Here is a 22,824-nt window from a genome sequence, read left to right as displayed (position 1 = left end):
CAGTGAAGGTGGAGTCGCACGAGGCGCTCCACAAGAAGTGGCTAGCGAGGATGGAGGAGATGGAGAACCGCTCCCGTTGGAAGAACCTGCCGATCCTGGGCCTCCCGGAGTGGCTGGAAGGTTCGGAATTGGGGGCCTACGTGGCCATGATGCTGAACTCGTTAATGGGCGCGGGGTCGTTCCAGGGACCCTTAGAGCTGGAGGGTGCCCATCGAGTGCTGTTGAGGAAGCCCAGGCCGAACGAGCCGCCAAGGGCGGTGCTGATCCATTTTCACCACTTTGTTGACCGTGAGTGTGTGCTGAGATGGGCGAAGGAGAGGAGCAGGGGCTGGTTTAGCTCACTGGGCTAAATCGCTGGCTTTTAAAGCAGACCAAGCAGGCCAGCAGCACAGTTCGATTCCCATACCAGCCTCCCCGGACAGGCGCCGGAATGTGGCGACTAGGGGCTTTTCACAGTAACTTCATTGAAGCCTACTCGTGACAATAAGCGATTTTCATTTTTTCATTTTCAAGTGGGAGAATGCAGAGATCAGGATTTATCAGGATTGGAGCGCGGAGGTGGGGGAGCAGCCGGGGTCAGCAGGAGTCGGCAGACTTACGGAAGTACGATGGAAGGGGTTACGCAGATAGGGGGGCCCTAGCTTGGGGAGGGGGGGGCTTGGTGGGGGGAATAGGGGGGAGTACCGGGTTGCTGCTGCAGGGGCCGAAGGGGAACTGCTGGTGATGGGGGAGGTTGGGAGGGGGGTCTGCCACCATGGGGAACGGGCCTGGGGTGTTCTGCGGGCACGTGGTGAGCCAAGGGAGAGCTATGGCTGGCCTGCGCAGGGGGAGGGGGAAGACCCCCCAGATTCGGCTGGTCAAATAGAACGTGAGGGGGATGAATGGACCGGTGAAGCAGTTACGGGTCTTGGCGCATTTGAAGGGGCTGGGAGCAGATGTGGCTATGCTTCAGGAGACGCACCTTAAGGTGGCGTATCCGGTGAGGCTGAGAAGAAGCTGGGTTGGGCAGGTGTTTCACTCAGGGCTAGATGCGAATAATCCGAGGGTTGGCGATTTTAGTTGGCAAGAGCTTGTTGTTTGTGGCGTCGAGTGTGGTGGCGGACAGTGGAGGTAGATACGTAATGGTGAGTGGTAGGCTTCAAGGGGAGCGGGTGGTTCTGGTTAATGTGTACGCCCCCAACTGGGACGATGCGGGCTTCTTGCGGCGAATGTTGAGCCGGATCCCGGACATGGAGACGGGGGGTTTGATCTTGGGAGGGGATTTTAATACTGTGTTGGATCCAGCTCTGGATCGTTCGAGGTCGAGGACGGGTAAGAGGCCAGCGGCGGCCTCAGTGCTGAGGGGGTTCATGGATTAGATGGGAGGGGTAGACCCTTGGAGGTTTTTGAGGCCGGGAGGTAGTGAGTTTTCCTTTTTCTCCCATGTCCACAAGGCTTATTCCCGGATTGACTTTTTTGTCCTCAGCAGGGCACTAATCCCGAGAGTGGTGGGGGCGGAGTATTCAGCGATAGTCATATCTGACCATGCTCCGCATTCGGTGGACCTGGAGCTGGGGGAGGGGAAGGATCAGCGCCTGCTGTGGAGGTTAGATGTGGGGCTTCTGGCAGAGGAGGGAGTATGTGGGTGGGTCCGTAGGGGTATAGAGGGGTATTTGAAAGCTAATGACAACGGGGAGGTGCAAGTTGGGGTGGTCTGGGAAGCGCTGAAGGCGGTGGTTCGAGGGGAGCTGATATCTATTCGGGCTCACAGGGAGAGGGGGGAGAGGGTTGAGAGGGAGAGGTTGGTGGAAGAAATGGTAAGGGTGGACAGGAGGTATGCGGATGTCCCAGAAGAGGGGCTTTTAAGGAAGTGTCGCAGTCTCCAAGCGGAGTTCAATATTCCGACCACCCGGAAGGCGGAGGCACAGTGGAGGAGGGCGCAGGGGGCTGTATATGAGTACGGGGAGAAGGCAAGTCGGATGCTGGCCCACCAGCTCCGGAAGCGGGAGGCAGCGAGAGAGATAGGGGGAGTCACAGATGCAGGAGGGAACCTGGTGCGGAGTGCTAAGGACATTAATGGGGTGTTCAGATCCTTTTACAAGGGGTTGTACCGGTCGGTGCCCCCTAGGGAGGTGGGCAGGATGGACCGCTTTCTGGATAAGCTGGAGTTCCCAACAGTGGAGGAAGAGCAGGTGGAGGGTCTGGGGGCCCCAATCGAGTTGGAGGAGCTGATGGAGGCGCTGGGGAGCATGCAGACAGGGAAAGCACCGGGACCTGACGGGTTCTCGGTGGAGTTTTATAAGAAGTTCTCAGACCTGCTGGGCCTGCTGCTAGTGAGGACCCTGAATGAGGCGAGGGAGGGGGGGGGCTTTGCCCCCGACGATGTCTAGAGCAATAATCTCACTGATCCTGAAGCGGAATAAGGACCCCCTCCAGGTTGGGTCTTACAGGCCGATCTCGCTCCTCAACGTGGATGCAAAGTTGTTGGCTAAGATACTGTCCAGGAGGGTGGAAGATGTGGTCCCGATGGTTATCTATGAGGACCAAACGGGGTTTGTGAAGGGGAGGCAGCTGAATGTTAATGTGCGGCGGCTTCTTAATGTCATGATGATGGCGTCGGTGGTTGGGGAGGCGGAAATAGTAGCATCGATGGATGCAGAGAAAGCTTTTGATAGGGTGGAGTGGAGCTACCTGTGGGAAGTGCTGAGGAGATTTGGGTTTGGTGAGGGATTCATTAGCTGGGTGAGGCTGCTGTAGAGTGCCCCGGTAGCGAGTGTGGTGACGAATGGGAGGAGGTCGGAGGACTTTCGGCTGTCCTGGGGGAAGAGGCAGGGGTGCCCCTTGTCTCCCCTGCTCTTCGCGTTAGCGATTGAGCCCTTGCCATGGCGCTGAGGGATTCAAAGAACTGGAGGGGGATTGTGGGGGGGGGGGGGGCACCGGTTGTCGCTGTACGTGGATGATTTACTGATGTACATCGCGGATCCGGCGGGGGGGGGATGCCAGAGGTGTTGAGGATACTTGGGGAGTTTGGGGATTTTTCGGGCTATAAGCTCAATGTGGGGAAGAGCAAGCTGTTTGTGCTGCACCTGGGGGACCAGGAGAGGGAGATAGGAGAGCTCCCGTTGAAGAGGGCGGAGAGGAGCTTTAGATATTTTGGTGCCCAGATAGCTAGGAGCTGGGAGGCCCTGCATAGGCTCAACTTTTCGAGGCTGATAGAACAGATGGAGGAGGAGTTTAGGAGGTGGGATGAGCTGCCACTCTCTTTGGCGGGCAGGGTCCAGTCAGTTAAGATGACGGTGCTCCCGCGGTTTTGTTTCTCTTCCAGTGCCTCCCCATATTGATTCCGAAGGCTTTTTTTAGGAGGGTTAATAAGAGCATTCTGGGGTTCGTGTGGGCGCAGAAGACCCCGAGAGTGAGGAGGGTATTCCTGGAGCGAGGCAGGGAGGTAGGCGGTTTGGCGTTGCCCAACTTGTGTGGGTACTACTGGGCTGCAAATGTGGCAATGATTCGTAGGTGGGTGTTGGAGGGGGAGGGTGCCGCATGGAAGAGGTTGGAGGTGGCGTCCTGTGTGTGTACGGGTTTGGAGACATTGGTGACGGCCCTGCTCCCACTCCCCCCGGCAAGGTATTCTACGAGTCCAGTAGTGGTGGCTTCCCTCAAAATTTGGGGGGAAGTGAAGGCCTCAGTTTGGACCCCGATATGGGGCAATCACCGGTTTGCACCAGGGAGAATAGATGGTGGGTTTTTGAGTGTGCATAGGTCAGGCATCAGGCGGTTGGGGGACCTTTTCCTCGATGGGAAGTTTGCGAATTTAGAAGAGTTGGAGGGGAAGTGGGGTCTCCCCCCTGGGAATACTTTCAGGTATATGCAGATTAGGGCGTTTGTTAAGCGGCAGGTGGCGGAGTTCCCGCTATTGCCGCCTAGGGGGGTGCAGGATAGGGTGCTCTCGGGTACGTGGGTCGGTGAGGGTAGGATCTCGGCAATACATCAGGTGATGCAGGAGGGGGAGGAGGCCTCGGTGGAAGAGCTGAAAGCGAAGTGGCAGGAGGAGCTAGGGGAGGAGATAGACGAGTGGACGTGGGCGGATGCCCTGGGGAGGGTGAACTCATCCTCTTCTTGCGCACGGCTCAGCTTAATTGAGCTGAAGGTGCTGCATAGGGCGCACATGACTGGGGCCAGGCTGAGCCGGTTCTTTGGGGGAGAGGATAGGTGTGGGAGGTGCTCGGGAGGCCCGGCGAACAACATCCACATGTTCTGGGAGTGTCCGGCGTTGGAGGGGTTTTGGAAGGGGGTGGCGGGGACCTTGTCCAGGGTGGTCGGTTCCAGGGTGGAACCGGGCTGGGGGCTCGCAATCTTTGGGGTAGCATCGGAGCCGGGAGTGCAGGAGGCAAGATAGGCCGGTATCCTGGCCTTTGCATCTCTAGTAGCCCGGCGTAGGATTCTTTTACAGTGGAGGGACACGAAGCTCCCGAGCCCGGAGGCCTGGATTAACGACATGGCCGGGTTCATCAGGCTGGAGAGGGTAAAGTTTGCCCTGAGGGGGTCGGTACAAGGGTTCTTCCGGTGGTGGCAGCCCTTTCTCAATTTTCTGGTGGAGGGTTAGAGGGTGGTCAATCTCAGCAGCAACCCAGTGGGGGGGGGTTTATTTTATTGTTCTCCTTCCCACCACCACCGTGCCTTGTCCACATTTGCTGCCCAATAATAATGAAGCAAGTTCGGCAATGCCAACCCCCCTTGCTTTGGACTATGATGCATGAGTGCAATTTGACAACGTTAGTGGAAGAGATTAGGGGGAATTTTAAGAGGCAGGTTACATTCACCTGACATTGGTAGGAAGGGTGCAGGTGGTAAAGATGAATGTGCTGCCAAGGTTCCTGTTTGCATTCCATACCCCCTCAATCTTTCTCCCTAAGACCTTCTTCTGGAAGTTAGAGGCAGTGATTCTCGGAGTTCATATGGGCAGTGAAGGTGTCGAGGGTAAAGAGGGCTCTGTTGCAGAGGCAGAGACAGAAAGTGGGGTTGGTGCTCCTGAACCTGATGTACTATAATTGGGAGGCGAATGTGGAGAAGGTGAGGCAACGATGGTGGGAGGGAGCGGGGTCAAGTTGGAGGAAGAGTGCTGCAGGGGATCCCATCTGAGCGCTCTGATGGCTATGCAGCCGTTATCTCCGGGGAAGTATATGGGGAGCCCAGTGCTGTAGTCGACGGTCAGGGTATGGAATCAGCTGAGGAGACATTTTTTTTTTTAAATTTAGAGTACCCAATTAATTTTTTCCAATTAAGGGGCAATTTAGCATGGCCAATCCACCTACCCTGCACATCTTTTGGGTTATGGGGGAAAGACCCACGCAAACACAGGGAGAATGTGCAGACTCCACACGACAGTGACCCAGAGCCGGGATTGAACCTGGGACTTCAGCGCCGTGAGGCCGTAGTGCTAACCCACTGCACCATCGTGCTGCCCACTGAGGAGACATTTTAAGTTGGAGGGGATGTCGGTGTTGACGCCACTGTGTGGGATCCACAAGTTCAAGCCGGAGGAGATGGATGGTAAGTGGAGGGAGGCGGGGCTGGAGAGGGTGAGGAACATGTACTGGGAAGGCAAGTTTGCGGGTCAGGATGAGTTGCAGCACAGGTTTGAGTTACTGAGTGTTAGTGAGTTTATATATTTGCAGTTTCGGGACTTTGTGTGGAAAGAGTGGAGGACATTTCCCAGGTTGCCGGGGTATTCTTTATTGGAGCAACGTCTGCTCCTGGATGAGTTGGGAGGGTAGGATTGGAGATATATATGGGGAGTAGGGTGGGGCGCAAGTGGTGAGGATCAAGAACAAATGGGAGGAGGAGTTGGGGGGGAAATCTGTTGGGGACTGTGGTGCAAGGCGATGTAGAGGGTGAACTCAATCTCTTCCTGCGCGAGGATGAGCTTGATTCAGTTCAAGATGGTGCATAGGGTACATATAACTTGGGCGAGGATGAGTGGATTCTTCCAGGGGGTGGTCGATGGGTGTGAGAAGTGTGGGCGGCGGCCGGCGAATCATATGCATACGTCCTGGGGTTGTGAGAAACTGGAGAGATACCGGAAGGCGGTGTTAGGGACGTTATCGAAGTTAGTGGAGGTGAAGGTCAACCTGGACCCAATCGTGGCGATTTTTGGGGTATTGGAAGTGCCAGAGCTTCTGGAGGGAAGATGGCTGATGTTGTGGCCTTTGCCTCTCTAATTGCCCAGTGAAGGATCCTGTTAAATTGGAGGCCAAATACACCGCTGGGGTGGTCTTGTACGACTTTCTCCGATTGGAGAAGATTAAGTTTGAGTTGAGTGGGTCAGTGGAGGGCTTCGAGATACGGTGGGGGTTGTTCATGACGCTGTTTGAGGAATTGCTCATCGCAGGGGCGGGGGTTGGGAGGGGAGGGGGAGGGGAATAAAGAGGAGAAATTGTACAAACTGTGGACTGTGATTTTGTGGAGTGTGTATTTTTTATTTGCTGCTGTTTTACACATGTTTGGAATAAAGTACATTTTAAAAAAAGAATCTGAAATCTTCCCGATCCAACATGAAACAGCAGTTCAACATAATCCACCATCAGCCCAGCAGACATGAATATCATGTTCAAACCAAGCAAACTACCCAACAAGATCTAAGTGCTGCAAGCAGTTATGAAAGAATGGCCTAAGAGTATCAAGAACACACCTGCGGTCACAAGAGCATATTGGACATGCTAAGGTGAAGTGACAGCCTAAGATAGCATCTTGTACAAAGGAAATAGTCATCGTTCCTAAAAATATGAGATGAGAGATGTTAAAGCCCATCCATACAAGCCATCAAGGAATGTAATAAGATCTGAAGGAAGGAAAGAGAAGTGCTCTACCATCCAAACATGAGCAATGAAATTAAAGACCATTTGGCCAGTGCGGTATCTGTAACAAGTATCAAGTTAAACAGTCTAGCAAGCCATTGATGACGCATGGCATCCCAGACAGACCAGGGATGAAGCTGAGATAGACCTTTTCACTATAACAGGAACTGATTATGTAGTCACTTATCTACTATTCTGACTACTGGGAGGTAGACAAGCTGATTTCAATGATGACAGGGACTTGGATGCGTGAACACTTTAGTATTACAGCATGACAGATATTGTGATGAGTGACAACACCCCTTAGTTCATGAGTGATGAATTCAGCCACTTCACAAAGGATTGGGAAATTCATATATCATCTAAACATCATCTATCTCCAGTTGAATGAAAAGGCTGAGTCGGCAGTGAAAATTACCAAAAGAATCAACAGGAAATCAAACAAATCGGAAACACACCGACTGAGGCACAGAAAGTAATCCAGTTCAAAGACTAATTTCACACTGCACCTAAATTACTCCTCCAATAGGAAAAAAGCTACTTAAGCCAGAGGAGGTAATAAATGTAAATTAAAAAATTAAGGTGAAACAGCAAAAAGCCAAAGGAGTCGACTAAAATGGCAACTTTTAAAAATAATTTAGAGTCCCCAAATACTTTTTTCTAATTAAGGGGCAATTTAGCATGGCCAATCCACCGATCCTGCTCATCTTTTGGGTTGTGGGGGCAAAACCCATGCAAACACGGGGAGAATGTGCAAACTTCACACAGACAGTGACCCAGAGCCGGGGTCAAACCTGGGACCTCGGCATCGTGAGGCGGCTGTGCGAACCACTGCACCACCGTGCTGCCCTCTCAACGAAGATTTGAGCAAAACTTGAGCCCTGCTATTTTCAAAACTCTCTCCACAGTCAGGAACAGATTTATGGGGAATTGGTAGAGGTTCTGCTCTGGAGTGAGGCGGGGAGGCAGGGGAAGCAGTGATGCACAATGGATCAGAAAATGTCAGAAACAGGAAACAATAGAACATGAGAAAAAATATTATATTAGTACAATGTTACATTTTCGAGACACAAAATAATAATTGGCTATATAAAATATGAGCAGTTGTCAGCCCCAGAAATGGCAGTACTGTTCAAGCATTCTGGGAAATATGGGAGGCTAGGCAAAATGAGGCCAAAGATAAATTTGGGGAAAATATTCTTTGGAAAAAAATTATTTACAAAAAAACACATTAATTTAATCAGTTAATTTATATTATAAATTTATTTATATTATAAATTAACTGATTACCTCAAGTAACAGTTTGTGAGAGCCAATTGCAGGCTGACTCAAAGTTTTTAAAATTAGAAATTGAACACAATCACAGGCTCTTCCAACTGAAAAATGGATGCTCTGAATAGGAAAACAATAGAAGAGTCATGGGAAATTAAGGAATGTGTACAGATGTCACGAAAGATTCATTTCAATCATACATAAGTGGAATAGAAAAGATAAATCTAAAGCACTGTTAACCCATGACTGCAGGATAATGATATTTCAGTACAAACTAGTAAAAGGTAAACCTATGGTAGATTTTAGGGAGCATTTCATCAGGAAAAGAATGATTAATGCCTGTATAACATTCAAGGTTGTTGAGTGGATAAATGAACTTTAAAATTGTTCAAGAAGCAATAGCAAGTATGTTGAAGGAAGATATTATTGGGTGGGGGGGAAGAAGGAGAAATAGCTGACTATCCTAAGAAACCAAATAATGCATAGAATGTGCAGCAAGATGTAATTATGCCCTTTGTTCCAGAAACGGAAACTGTCAACTCTCTTTGAGTAGATGCTTGAATAAACCAAGCTCCAGGACTCCATGTACTCATTTTATTTGGGTGACATACACATTTTGTTCAGATCTTACTTTAAATCACACCAGATGTGGCATGCAATTTAATTAAATATTCAGCAAACTGATTGGAACCTGCTCCTCCCAGTACTTTGACCTGGTGTTTGCCACAAATCATGCAGTGCAAAATCTGGCAGCGAATCAGGCATACAAAATTATGCATCCAATTTACCATCGACCACCCACTTCCAATGGGACCTTGTACAAATAGTCCCATTATCTCCTTGTCTGGGTCACTAGAGAGCAAAAGGATATCGGGAATTTCTTCCTAGCAGATTGGCAAAAGAATAGCACTGTGGAAAAATACAGAAATGGGAAGAAGAGATTAAATGGAGATGTGTGATCTTGTCTGACATCATGGGTGGAATTCTTCGGAAACCGGCAGGGCGGGCAACTCCGGCACGAAGGTGTGGCGTGAACCACTCCGGCATTGGGCTGCCTCGAAGGTGCGGAATCCTTCGCACTTTCAGGGGCTAGGCCAGCGCCGGAGTGGTTTGCGACGCGCCGGCCGGCGCGGAAGGGCTTGGCGACACGCCAACCGGTGCCGAAGGGCCTCTGCCGACCGGCACGAGTTGGTGCAGGAACACCAGCGTGTGCTGGCGTCATCCCAGCACATGCGCAGGGGAGTTCATCTCCGCGCCAGCCATCGCAGACCCTTACTCCGGCAGGCGCGGAGGAATAGAATGCCCCCACGGCACAGGCCCGCCCGCGGATCGGTGGGCTCCGATCGCAGGCCAGACCACCATGGGGGCACCCCACGGGGCCAGATCCCCCCCCCCCCCTCCCAAGGCCGCCCGTCCCACCAGTAAGGACCTGTTGTAACATAAACCGGCAGCCACTCGGCCTATTGCGGGCCGGAGAATCGCCGGGGGGGGGGGGGGGGGGGGGCTGCCACCAGCGGCCGCTGACCGGCGCGCGCAATTCCCACACCCGCCAAATCACCGGTGCTGGAGAACTCGGCAGCCGGCAGGGGCGCAATTCACGCCACCCCCCGGCGATTCTCCGACCCAGCGGGGGGTCAGAGAATCCCACCCCATATGAGTGAAGTTTTATGTCATTAGGCACTAGTGGGTACCCATTATACACCTTAACAATTTTATGCCAAAAATAATTGGACAGGGTGTTGCAGGTCAAAGTTTAATTTTAACCCCACAGCTGGATAAAAACGACAGATTATGTTCTTTACCCAAACTTTTGAATTTTATTTAAATTCAGTAAATCCAAGATGTATGTTCTGATGTAATGAAATTCTTTACTTACTGGTCCATTTTGTAGGAAAGGTAAGGTTCGACAACTCGATTAGCAGTAATTCTACTCTTGTACTCATAATGGATCACCAAAGGCTGTGACAGACAGAATGAAAATAAAATGACTGCTCGTAACGCCAGTATATTGTATGTGCAAATGCTTTCAGATTATTATGACAGCCCCATTGGTAGATGGCTCTGTGGTGAATGTATTGCTGTAACAATTCACCATGTGCTTATCTGTATTATGCTGTTGCCAAGTGGGCTCCATTTGAATGTTCAACTGGATGTTCAACACCCGGGCCAGCGGCGATACCAGAGTTTCGGTGATCAGAGCGCACAATCCATGCGCCGGGCAGGCTGAACTTATAAACCCCCCCCCCCCCCCCCGCCAATACTTAATTTTTTTAACAGGGGGTGAATGTAGTGAATGTATTGCTGTTACAATTCACCATGTGCTTATCTGTTGCCCATATGGGCTCCACCTATGGACCATTGTATGATATTACCTATAATGTAGCATGTTGGGGCCTGTGTGGGCTCCGCCCCTGGCTCTACCCCTTGAGGGAAGGTATAAAGAGCAGTCGCACTGTAGGCGACTCCCACGAACAGATCAGTCGCAGGCAGGCACTGTTCTAGTTGATTAAAGCCACAGTTAACTTCCACTCCTGGTTTTGTGTGAATTGATGGTCACATCAGGCTCAAAATAAAATTCAAAAGTGCTGGTTTGATTAAGGTGGATTGGTCATGTTAAAAATTGCCCCTTTGTGTCCAAAGATGTGCTGGTTAGGTGGGGTTACGGAGATAGGCAGGGTAGTGGATATAGGTTAGTGTGCTCTTTCAGAGAGTCGGTGCAGGCTAAATGGCCTCCTTCTGCACTGTAGGGATTCTATGTATTCTCTTTCTGGCTGAGGTAGACTCAGAACCTCCTTGCCCTTGTCCTTGGAAAACCACCACCGATAAAACTGTCAAGAAAACAGCTTCCATGGAAAGAGCTGTTGTCACCATGAAATTTCAAGCATGGATCTCAAAAAAGTCCTTGCAGGCAATTGCGAGGAGAACGGCAGAGACACAGAGCAAAAGAGCGCGAGGAGACATGGTGAAAGAGTATGAGGAGAGCAGCACAGACACAGTAAAAGTGCACAAAGAGAGTAGCGGAGACACAGGGTGAAAGAGCTCAAGGACAGAGGCGAAACACAGGATAAGAAAGGGCGAGGAGAGCAGCAGAGATACAGGGTAAATCTCCAGAGAGCAGACTCGGAGGGCGGAGAATCGGAGCAAAACTTTAAAAGAGCAGATTGCAGACGTGGTGCTCCTGAGATGACGTCAGGATTCAGAGGACTGCACAGGGCAAAAGGAAGGAGCTGATTGGTCTGGGAAGCACGGTCAAGAGGAGCAGCAGCGGGGTGAGGGGAGCAGCAGCAGGGAGAGGAGCAGCAGCGGGGAGAGGGGAGCGGCAGTGGGGGGAGAGGAGCAGCAGCGGGGAGAGGGGAGCAGCAGCGGGGAGAGAGGAGCAGCAGCGGGGAGAGGAGCAGCAGCGGGGAGAGAGGAGCAGCAGCGGAGCGAGAGGATCAGCAGCGGGGAGAGGGGAGCAGCAGCGGGAGGAGAGGAGCAGCAGCGGGGGGAGAGGAGCAGCAGCGGGGAGAGGGGAGCAGCAACAGGGCGAGAGAAGCAGCAGCGGGGAGAGAGGAGCAGCAGCGGGAGGAGAGGATCAGCAGCGGGGAGAGGGGAGCAGCATCTAAGCGAGAAGACCAGCAGCGGGGAGAGGGGAGCAGTAGCGGGAGGAGAGGAGCAGCAGTGGGCAGAGAGGAGCAGCAGCAGGGAGAGAGGACCAGCAGCGGGGAGAGGGGAGCAGCAGCGGGGCGAGAGGAGCAGCAGCGGGGAGAGGGGAGCAGCAGCGGGGGGAGTGGGGCAGCAGTGGGTAGAGAGGAGCAGCAGCGGGGAGAGGGTAGCAGCAGCGGGGAGAGGGGAGCAGCAGCGGGGAGAGGGGAGCAGCAGCAGGGAGAGGGGAGCAGCAGTGGGGAGTGGGGAGTAGCACCGGGGAGAGAAGAGCAGCAGCGGGGAGAGAGGAGCAGCAGTGGGGAGTGGGGAGTAGCACCGGGGAGAGAGGAGCAGCAGTGGGGAGAGGGGAGCAGCAGCGGGGAGAGAGGAGCAGCAGTGGGGAGTGGGGAGTAGCACAGGGGAGAGAGGAGCAGCAGTGGGGAGAGGGGAGCAGCAGCGGGGAGAGAGGAGCAGCAGCGGGGGGAGAGGAGCAGCAGCGCGGAGCGAGGGCCAGAAGCCGGGGGAGAGGAGCAGCAGCGGGGTGAGATGAGCAGCAGCGGGGAGAGAGGACCAGCAGCGGGGAGAGGGGAGCAGCAGCGGGAGAGAGGAGCAGCAGCGGGGCGAGAGAAGCAGCAGCGGGGCGGGAGGTGCAGCAGTGGGGAGAGGGGAGCAACAGCGGGGGGGAGAGGAGCAGCAGCGGGGGGAGAGGAGCAGCAGCGGGAGGAGAGGAGCAGCAGCGCGGAGAGAGGACCAGCAGCGGGGAGAGGGGAGCAGCAGTGGGGAGAGGGGAGCAGCAGCGGGAGAGAGGAGCAGCAGCGGGGAGAGAGGAGCAGCACCGGGGGGAGAGGAGCAGCAGCGGGGGAGAGGAGCAGCAGCGGGGAGAGAGGAGCAGCAGCGGGGAGAGAGGAGCAGCAGCGTGGAGAGAGGACCAGCAGCGGGGAGAGGGGAGCAGCAGCGGGGAGAGGGGAGCAGCAGCGGGAAGAGAGGAGCAGCAGCAGGGAGAGAGGAGCAGCAGCGGGGAGAGGGGAGCAGCAGCGGGGAGAGGGGAGCAGCAGCGGGGAGAGAGGGAGCAGCAGTGGGGAGAGAGGAGCAGCAGCAGGGAGAGAGGAGCAGCAGCGGGGAGAGGGGAGCAGCAGTGGGGAGAGAGGAGCAGCAGCGGGGAGAGAGGAGCAGCAGCGGGGAGAGGGGAGCAGCAGCGGGGAGAGGAGCAGCAGCAGGGAGAGAGGAGCAGCAGCGGAGGGAGAGGAGCAGCAGCGGGGAGAGGGGAGCAGCAGCGGGGAGAGGGGAGCAGCAGCGGGGAGAGGGGAGCAGCAGTGGGGAGAGAGGAGCAGCAGCGGGGAGAGGGGAGCAGCAGCGGGGAGAGGGGAGCAGCAGTGGGGAGAGAGGAACAGCAGCAGGGAGAGAGGAGCAGCAGGGGGGAGAGGGGAGCAGCAGCGGGGAGAGGAGCAGCAGCGGGGAGAGGAGCAGCAGCGGGGAGAGGGGAGTGTGCTGAATCACACTGTGGTGAATCACAGTAGCGTAATTCAAACTGTTATTACATATGATGTACTATGTCAGTGTAAACTCGGCACACGAGCAGTTGCGTGGCTCTGCCCCTAGGGGGAGATGTACTGGGAGTGTACGGGAATTTGTACTGGGCTCCACCCTTGGCTCCGCCTATGGCTCCTCCCACCAACTGGTTGTATAAAGCTTGGCAGTCTGAGCCTGCCTGCCAGTTCATCTCGTCGCAGGCAGGCTCCGTTGTGAGATTATTAAAACCACTGTTCACTTCCAACCATGTGTCTTGTGAATTGATGGTCACATCAATTTAATAATCTCAGAAAACAAGAAGAAATCGATAAGAAGAAATGGAAGAAACAACTCAAAGAAACAACTATGGAATCAGCCCTCAAACCTGACCGACTAGAACTCGACCCGCTGGCTGCAGAGGCAAGAGAAATCTTTCAGCACTGGCTCAGATGTTTCAAGGCCTACCTGGCTGAATCAAGTACAGCTGGAACTACAGAGGAGCAGAAACTCAACCTACTGCACGCAAGGGTGAGCCACCGTATATCTTCTCAACTAAATGGTACCAACTTGTATACGGGGGCCCTAGCCATGCTAGATCGAATGTACGTGAAGCCCATCAACGAGGTCTACGCGCACCATATTTTTACGACCCGCTGCCAGCGCCCCGCGGGGTCGTTGGAAGAATTCCTGCGGGAGTTAAAGATTTTAGCTCGGGACTGTAATTACCAGGCTGTATCAGCCGAACAGCGCATGGAACTTGCCATTAGAGACGTGTACGTGGCAGGCCTCAGATCGAACTATTGTGCGCCAGCGGTTGTTAGAAAAAGGGGCCCAGAACTTAGAGGACATGGTAGAACTAGCTACCACTATGGAGGTCTCATTCCGCAGCCTCACCTTGTTCCCCGCGGACCAAGCGACCCCATCCTGGACCCCCGACCAGCGACTGCCCCAGGCCTGCGCCACGCGGTCACCCAGCCATCACGCAGCTCCAGTGTGCCACTTTTGCGGGCAGCCTTAGCACCCACGGCAGTATTGCCTGGCCTATAACGCGACCTGCAGCAGCTGTGGTCGCAAGGGACACCATGCCCGAGTCTGCCTGGCAATGCAGGCCTCCTCTCCTAACTCCCTGATGTACCATCAATTGAACGCGAGACGAGTTGCTGAACAAAAGTATGGCTTTAATCTACTAGATGTTAGCCCTGCAGTCGATTACAGTAGAAGGACGAACGCCGGGCGTACTGAGTATTTATACCCCGCCCTGGAGGCGGGATTAACTCAGCCTCTCGACCAATCGGGGAGCCGTCACATGACTGGTCTTAACCAACCGGTCGAGAGGCACATGACCGACCAGGGCCAATGGTAAGCCGGTGTTCTGCACCAATGGCAGGCAGCTATGCTAATCATACCACCACACTCCCCCGCAGCCCAGAGCACTCGTTTCCAGAATCCACAGGCCCGCAGGCCCCGAAATGCTGCAGCCTGTATGCCGACTCCGCCCCCACCCGACATGTGCAACTCATGGGGGCGGCCATCTTGGCAATCCTCCTCCATGCGGCTGGCCATGTGCGACCCATGGGGGCGGCCATCTTGGCAATAATCCTCCATGCGGCCGGCCATGTGCGACTCATGGGGGCAGCCATCTTGGGCTCCATCCTCTTCCAACTCAGAAATTCAACTAGAAGATTCCGAACTCAGAGGGCAGCCATCACGGGGCTACTCCAGCACAGCTGATCCAGCGGGAGGACAGGAGCAGCAATGGGGAGAGAGGAGCAGCAGCGGGGAGACATGAGCAGCAGCGGGGGGGAGAGGAGCAGCAGCGGGGGGAGAGGAGTAGCAGCGGGGCGAGAGGAGCAGCAGCATGGGGGAGAGGAGCAGCAGCGGGGGTGAGAGGAGCAGCAGCTGGGAGAGAGGAGCAGCAGCAGGGAGCGGGGAGCAGCTGCGGGGCGAAGGGAGCAGCAGTGGGTAGAAAGGAGCAGCAGCGGGGAGAGAGGAGCAGCAGCGGGTTGAGAGGAGCAGCAGCGGGGTGAGAGGAGCAACAGCAGGGAGAGATGAGCAGCAGCGGGGAGAGATGAGCAGCTGCGGGGAGAGATGAGCAGCAGAGGGGTGAGAGGAGCAGCAGCGGGGAGAGAGGAGCAGCAGCGGGAAGAGATGAGCAGCAGCGGGGAGAGATGAGCAGCAGCGGGGTGAGAGGAGCAACAGCAGGGAGAGATGAGCAGCAGCGGGGAGAGATGAGCAGCAGCGGGGTGAGAGGAGCAGCAGCGGGGATAGAGGAGCAGCAGCGGGGAGAGAGGAGCAGCAGCGGGGTGAGAGGAGCAGCAACGGGGAGAGAGGAGCAGCAGCGGGGTGAGAGGAGCAGCAGCGGGGTGAGATGAGCAGCAGCGGGTTGAGAGGAGCAGCAGCGGGGAGAGAGGAGCAGCATCGGGGCGAGAGGAGCAGCATCGGGGTGAGAGGAACAGCTGCGGGGTGAGAGGAGCAGCAGCGGGGAGAGAGGAGCAGCAGCGGGGAGAGAGGAGCAGCAGCGGGGTGAGAGGAGCAGCAGCGCGGAGAGAGGACCAGCAGTGGGGAGAGAGGAGCAGCAGAGGGGTGAGAGGAGCAGCAGAGGGGTGAGAGGAGCAGCATCGGGGCGAGAGAAGCAGCAGTGGGGAGAGAGGAGCAGCAGCGGGGTGAGAGGAGCATCATCGGGGTGAGAGGAGCAGCAGCGGGGCGTGAGGAGCAACATCGGGTTGAGAGGAGCAGCATCGGGGTGAGAGGAGCAGCATCGGGTTGAGAGGAGCAGCAGCGGGGCGAGAGGAGCAGCATCGGGGTGAGAGGAGCAGCAGCGGGGCGAGAGGAGCAGCAGCGGGGCGGGAGGAGCAGCAGCGGGGTGAGAGGAGCAGCAGCGGGGGGAGAGGAGCAGCAGCGGGGTGAGAGGAGCAGCAGCGGGGCGAGAGGAGCAGCAGCGGGGCGTGAGGAGCAGCATCGGGTTGAGAGGAGCAGCAGAGGGGTGAGAGGAGCAGCAGCGGGGTGAGAGGAGCAGCAGCGGGGTGAGAGGAGCAGCAGCGGGGAGAGAGGAGCAGCAGCGGGGAGAGAGGAGCAGCAGAGGGGTGAGAGGAGCAGCAGAGGGGATAGAGGAGAAGCAGCGGGAGGAGAGGAGCAGCAGAGGGGAGAGAGGAGCAGCAGCGGGGTGAGAGGAGCAGCAGTGGGGTGAGAGGAGCAGCAGCGGGGTGAGAGGAGCAGCAGCGGGGGTGAGAGGAGCAGCAGCGGGGTGAGAGGAGCAGCAGAGGGGTGAGAGGAGCAGCAGTGGGGTGAGAGGAGCAGCAGCGGGGTGAGAGGAGCAGCAGCGGGGTGAGAGGAGCAGCAGAGGGGTGAGAGGAGCAGCAGCGCGGAGAGATGAGCAGCAGTGGGGAGAGATGAGCAGCAGCGGGGTGAGAGGAGCAGCAGCGGGGTGAGAGGAGCAGCAGCGGGGAGAGAGGAGCAGCAGCGGGGAGAGAGGAGCAGCAGCGGGGCGAGAGGAGCAGCAGCGGGGTGAGGGGAGCAGCAGCGGGGCGAGAGGAGCAGCAGAGGGGTGAGAAGAACAGCAGCGGGGCGAGAGGAGCAGCAGAGGGGTGAGAGGAGCAGCAGCGGGGTGAGAGGAGCAGCAGCGGGGAGAGAAGAGCAGCAGCAGGGTGAGAGGAGCAGCAGCGGGGTGAGAGGAGCAGCAGCGGGGAGAGAGGAGCAGCAGCGGGGAGAGATGAGCAGCAGCGGGGTGAGAGGAGCAGCAGCGGGGATAGAGGAGCAGCAGCGGGGTGAGAGGAGCAACAGCAGGGAGAGATGAGCAGCAGCGGGGAGAGATGAGCAGCAGAGGGGTGAGAGGAGCAGCAGCGGGGAGAGAGGAGCAGCAGCGGGGAGAGATGAGCAGCAGCGGGGTGAGAGGAGCAGCAGCGGGGAGAGAGGAGCAGCAACGGGGAGAGAGGAGCAGCAGCGCGGGTGGAGGAAGCAGCAAGCTGGGGATGAGCGGAGCAGCAGCGGGGCGAGAGGACAGCAGCATCGGGGCGAGAGGAGAGCCGAGGGCATAGAGGCAGCTAGCAGAGGGATTGAGGATGCGCAGCGGGTCTGAGAGGAGCTAGCGCGGGGTGAGCGCGGCAGCAGCGGGACAGTGAGAGGAGCAGGCAGCGGTGGCTGAGAGGAGCAGCAGCTGCGGAGAGAGGAGCAGCAGCGGGGCTGAGAGAAGCCAGCAACGTGGGCAGAGAGGAGCAGCATGGGGCAGAGAGGAGCAGCATAGTGGCGAGAGGAGCAGCATCGGGGGTGAGAGGAAGCAGCGTGGGGGTGAGAGGAGCAGCATCGGGGAGAGCGGAGCAGCAGCTGGGGAGGAGAGGGAGCAGCAGCGGGGTGAGAGGAGCCGCAGCGCGGAGTAGAGAGGACCAGCAGTCGGGGCGATGAGGAGCAGCATCGGGTTGAGAGGAGCAGCAGTGGGTGAGAGGAGCAGCAGTGGGGTGAGAGGAGCAGCAGCGGGGTGAGAGGAGCAGCAGTGGGGCGAGAGGAGCAGCAGAGGGGTGAGAGGAGCAGCAGTGGGGTGAGGGAAGCAGCAGCGGGGCGAGAGGAGCAGCAGCGGGGCGAGAGGAGCAGCAGAGGGGTGAGAGGAGCAGCAGCGGGGTGAGAGGAGCAGCAGCGGGAGAGAGGAGCAGCAGCAGGGTGAGAGGAGCAGCAGCGGGGTGAGAGGAGCAGCAGGGGGGAGAGGGGAGCAGCAGCGGGGCGAGAGGAGCAGCAGCGGGGCAAGAGGAGCAGCAGAGGGGTGAGAGGAGCAGCAGCGGGGCGAGAGGAGCAGCAGAGGGGTGAGAGCAGCAGCAGAGGGGTGAGAGGAGCAGCAGCGGGGCGAGAGGAGCAGCAGAGGGGTGAGAGGAGCAGCAGCGGGGTGAGAGGAGCAGCAGCGGGGAGAGAGGAGCAGCAGCAGGGTGAGAGGAGCAGCAGCGGGGTGAGAGGAGCAGCAGCGAGGGGAGAGGAGCAGCAGGGGGGAGAGGGGAGCAGCAGCGGGGCGAGAGGAGCAGCAGCGGGGCGAGAGGAGCAGCAGAGGGGTGAGAGGAGCAGCAGCGGGGCGAGAGGAGCAGCAGAGGGGTGAGAGCAGCAGCAGCGGGGTGAGAGGAGCTGCAGCGGGGAGAGAGGAGCAGCAGCAGGGTGAGAGGAGCAGCAGCGGGGTGAGAGGAGCAGCAGCGGGGAGAGAGGAGCAGCAGCAGGGTGAGAGGAGCAGCAGTACGGCCTGTGGTAATCACCACTGTTGTGTATATGAGGAGATGTGTGGTAAGACCCTATACTACAGGTACTGGGGTAGATCCCTGCCTGCTGGCTCTGCCCAGTAGGCGGAGTATAAATATGTGTGCTCCCCGTACAGCAGCCATTTCGCCAGCTGCGGCAGGAGGCCACACATCTTAGAGTAATAAAGCCTTAGTTGTATTCAACTCTCGTCTCTGTGCAATTGATGATGCATCAATTTATTACTCTAAGATTTTCAGAAGATGGATCTCTGCATCAAACCGGATCGCCTGCAGCTGGATCCACAATCAAGCGATGCCAAAAAGAACGTTCAACATTGGCTAGCTTGTTTTGAAGCTTACATCAGGTCTGTACCAGACCCAATTCCGGAAGCTCAGAAGATCCAGATACTCTACTCGCGGCTGAGCTCCAACGTATTTCCTCTTATCCAGGACGCGCCGACCTACGATGAAGCCATGGCTCTACTGAAAGAGAATTACGCCCAGCGAACTAACACGCTCTTCGCCAGACACGTACTCTCTACTCCCTGGTGAATCCGTAGAAGATTTCTGGCGTGCTTTAATTCCCTTGGTCAGAGACTGTGACTGTCAGGCCGTCACGGCCACAGAACATTCGAACCTCCTCAGGCGGGATGCTTTCGTTACGGGGATAGGGTCAGACCTCCTATACCGGCGACTTTTAGAGGGGGCCACGCTCAACTTCGCAGAAACCAAAAAGCTGGCGCTATCGATGACGGTCGCCTCACGCAATCTTCAGGCCTACACCCCCAGTCGCGCGGCCCAGCTCTCCTACGCATCGTGGACTCCACAGTCGGCCACCCCACCGGGGACCCCACTCAGCCAACCCTACGCCTGTGCCATGTGCCAGCCAGCCAACCCCGGGGGGCCCCGATGTTACTTCTGCAGGCAACAGAAACACTCCCGCCAACGCTTCCCGGCCCGCAGCACCCTTTGCAAGGCCTGCAGCAAAAAGGGGCACTTCACTGCGGTGTGCCAGGCCCGCGCAGTCGCCGCTATCGCCCCGACCCCCCTCGCATACGGACAGTGGGCGCCGCCATCTTCCCCTCCTCGGACCACATGTGGCCCATGGGCACCACCATCTTTGTTAAACCCCAACACGTGCGGCCCATGGGCGCCGCCATCTTGTCCACCCCAAGATCATCAGGCGCTGCCATTTTGTCTCCCCCACAGCACATGGGTGCCACCATCATTCCAGGACCCGTGCCCCCTGGGCACCCCATGGTTCGACACCAGCGACGACCAGCCGCGACTCCCCTCAGTCACGATTGACCAGTCTCACCCACACAATCTAACCACTGCCTCGACAAGCGTGAAGATCGATAGGCACGAGACCTCTTGTCTGCTGGATTCCGGGAGCACCGAAAGCTTCATCCATCCCGATACGGTAAGGCGCTGCTCCCTCGCGGTACACCCCGCCAATCAGAGAATCTCTCTGGCTTCCGGGTCCCACTCCGTGGCGATCCGGGGTTACTGTATAGCCACGCTCACGGTCCAGGGCGTAGAGTTCAGCGACTTCCGCCTCTACGTCCTTCCCAACCTCTGCACTGCCCGGCTACTCGGCCTGGACCTCCAGTGTAACCTCCAGAGCCTAACACTGAAATTCGGCGGGCCCCTATCACTCCTAACTGTGTGAGGCCTTGTAACCCTAAAGGTCGACGCACCTTCCCTATTCGCAAACCTAACCCCGGATTGCAAACCCGTCGCCACCAGGAGCAGACGGTACAGCACCCAGGACAGGATCTTCATCAGGTCAGAGGTCCAGCGGGAAGGCATCATCGAGGCCAGCAACAGACCCTGGAGAGCCCAAGTGGTAGTGGTGAAAACTGGGGAGAAACACCAAATGGTCGTGGACTACAGCCAGACTATCAATCGGTACATGCAGCTTGACGCGTACCCCCTCCTACGCATATCTGATATGGTCAATCAGATTGCACAGTACTGGGTCTTCTCAACTGTAGACCTAAAATCAGCCTACCACCAGCTCCCCATCCAGAAGGCGGACCGCCCACACACTGCCTTTGAGGCAGATGGCCGCCTCTACCACTTTCTCAGGGTTCCCTTCAGCGTCACCAACAGGGTCTCGGTCTTCCAAAGGGAGATGGACCGAATGGTTGACCGGTACGGGCTACGGGCCACTTTCCCGTACCTAGATAATGTCACCATCTGTGGCCACGATCAGCAGGCCAACCTTGCCAAATTTCTCCACACCTCCTCTCTCCTAAACCTCTCCTATAACAAGGAGAAGTGCGTATTTAGCACGAACCGCTTAGCCATCCTCGGCTATGTGGTCCAGAACAGAGTTCTGGTGCCCGATCCCGACCACACGCGCCCCGTCATGGAGCTCCCCCTTCCCCACTGCCCCAAGGCCCTCAAGCGCTGCCTGGTATTCTTTTCTTACTACACTCAGTGGGTCCCAAACTATGCGGACAATGCCCGCCCAGTCATCCAGTCCACTCTTTTTCCCCTGACGGCTGAGGCTCACCAGGCCTTCAACCGTATTAGAGCCGACATCGCCAAGGCCGCGATGCATGCAATCGATGAGACGTTGCCCTTTCAAGTGGAGAGCGACGCATCAGACATCGCTCCAGCCGCCACGCTCAATCAGGCAGGCAGGCCCGTGGTATTCTTTTCCCGCACCCTTAATGCTTCCGAAATTCGGCACTCCTCCATCGAAAAAGAGGCCCAAGCCATCGTTGAAGCTGTGCGGCATTGGAGGCATTACCTGGCTGGCAGGAGATTCACTCTCCTCACTGACCAACTGTCAGTCACCTTTATGTTTAACAACACACAATGGGGCAAGATCAAGGACAATAAAATCTTGAGGTGGAGGATCAAACTCTCCACCGACAACTAGGAGATTTTGTATCGCCCCGGTAAGCTCAACGAGCCCGCAGATGCCCTATCCCGAGGTACATGTGCCAGCGCACAAGTGGACCAACTACGGACCCTGCACAACAACCTTTGTCACCGGGGAGTCACACGGCTGTACCACTTCATAAAGGCCCGAAATCTGCCCTACTCCGTCGAGGAAGTCAGGGCAATCACCAGAGACTGCCAGGTCTGTGCGGATTGCAAACCGCACTTCTACCAGCTGGACCGCGCGCGCCTGGTGAAGGCCTCCCGCCCATTTGAACGCCTCAGCGTGGATTTCAAAGAGCCTTTCCCCTCCACCGACCGTAACACATACTTCCTCAGTGTGGTCGATGAGTATTCCAGATTCCCCTTCGCCATCCCGTGCCCCGACATGATGTCTGCCACCATCATCAAAGCCCTAAACACAATCTTCGCTCTGTTCGGCTTCCCCGCCTACATCCACAGTGACAGGGGATCCTCATTCATGAGCGATGAGCTGCGTCAGTTCCTGCTCAGCAGGGGTATCCCCTCCAGCAGGACGACCAGCTACAACCCCCGGGGAAACGGGCAGGTGGAGAGGGAGAACGGGACGTCTGGAGGGCCGTCCAGCTGGCCCTGCGGTCCAGAAATCTCCCGGCCTCCCACTGGCAGGAGCTCCTCCCCAATGCACTGAACTCCTTTAGGTCGCTCCTATGCACTGCGACTAACGACACACCCCATGAACGTCTCTTTGCCTTCCCCAGGAAGTCCCCATCCGGGGTGTCGCTCCCGACTTGGCTCGTAGCTCCAAGACCCATACTCCTCCGTAGGCACGTACAACTCCACAAGGCGGACCCGTTGGTTGAAAGGGTGCAGTTACTCCACGCTAACCCCCAGTACTCCTACGTGGCGTACCCCGATGGCCGCCAAGCTACTGTCTCCCTCAGGGACCTGGCACCAGCAGGTTCCACACACACACACACACACACACACACACCTCCGGCCCGGCACCACCCTCCCCTCCCCTTGCGCATCCAGCAGCACACCCCCCCAGGACCATCTGAACTTCCCCTGCCCACGCCCGAGGATGAAAAGGATTTTGGCACGCTCCCAGAGTCACCGAGGATCAGACCACCACCGGAATCGGCGCCACCACTGCGTCGCTCCCAACGTCACATCAAGGCCCCGGACCGGCTAAACCTGTAATTGGTTCAGGACTGTTAAAGCACCTTGTACTGGACTTCAAAAAATTTTTTTGCCTCTGTATATTAAATTTGCTCTGTATATAGTTCTCCGCCACACCCGCCGGACTCAACTTTAACAGGGGGTGAATGTGGTAACCACCACTGTTGTGTACATTAGGAGATGTGTGGTAAGACCCTGTACTCACAGGCACAGGGGTAGTCCCTGCCTGCTGGCTCCGCCCAGTAGGCGGAGTATAAATATGTGTGCTCCCTGTACAGCAGCCATTTTGCCAGCTGCTGTAGGAGGCTACACATCTTAGAGTA

General features: G+C 56.6%; 1 protein-coding gene across 9 annotated transcripts in view; it reads right to left on the bottom strand.

Annotated features, from left to right (window-relative positions):
* Window positions 1-22,824, bottom strand: part of LOC119971263 — a 141,695-nt gene that overhangs the window by 79,022 nt on the left and 39,849 nt on the right. For all 9 annotated transcript variants that reach the window (XM_038806582.1, XM_038806581.1, XM_038806574.1 and 6 more), the window contains one exon: window positions 9,982-10,064. In XM_038806582.1, coding sequence (XP_038662510.1) covers window positions 9,982-10,064 — 83 coding nt within the window. The remainder of the gene's footprint in view (window positions 1-9,981; window positions 10,065-22,824) is intronic.

This window comes from Scyliorhinus canicula, chromosome 9 (assembly GCF_902713615.1).
Source record: "Scyliorhinus canicula chromosome 9, sScyCan1.1, whole genome shotgun sequence".
In the NCBI taxonomy this organism is placed as follows: domain Eukaryota; kingdom Metazoa; phylum Chordata; class Chondrichthyes; order Carcharhiniformes; family Scyliorhinidae; genus Scyliorhinus; species Scyliorhinus canicula.
This window is presented reverse-complemented; position numbering and strand designations above follow the sequence as displayed.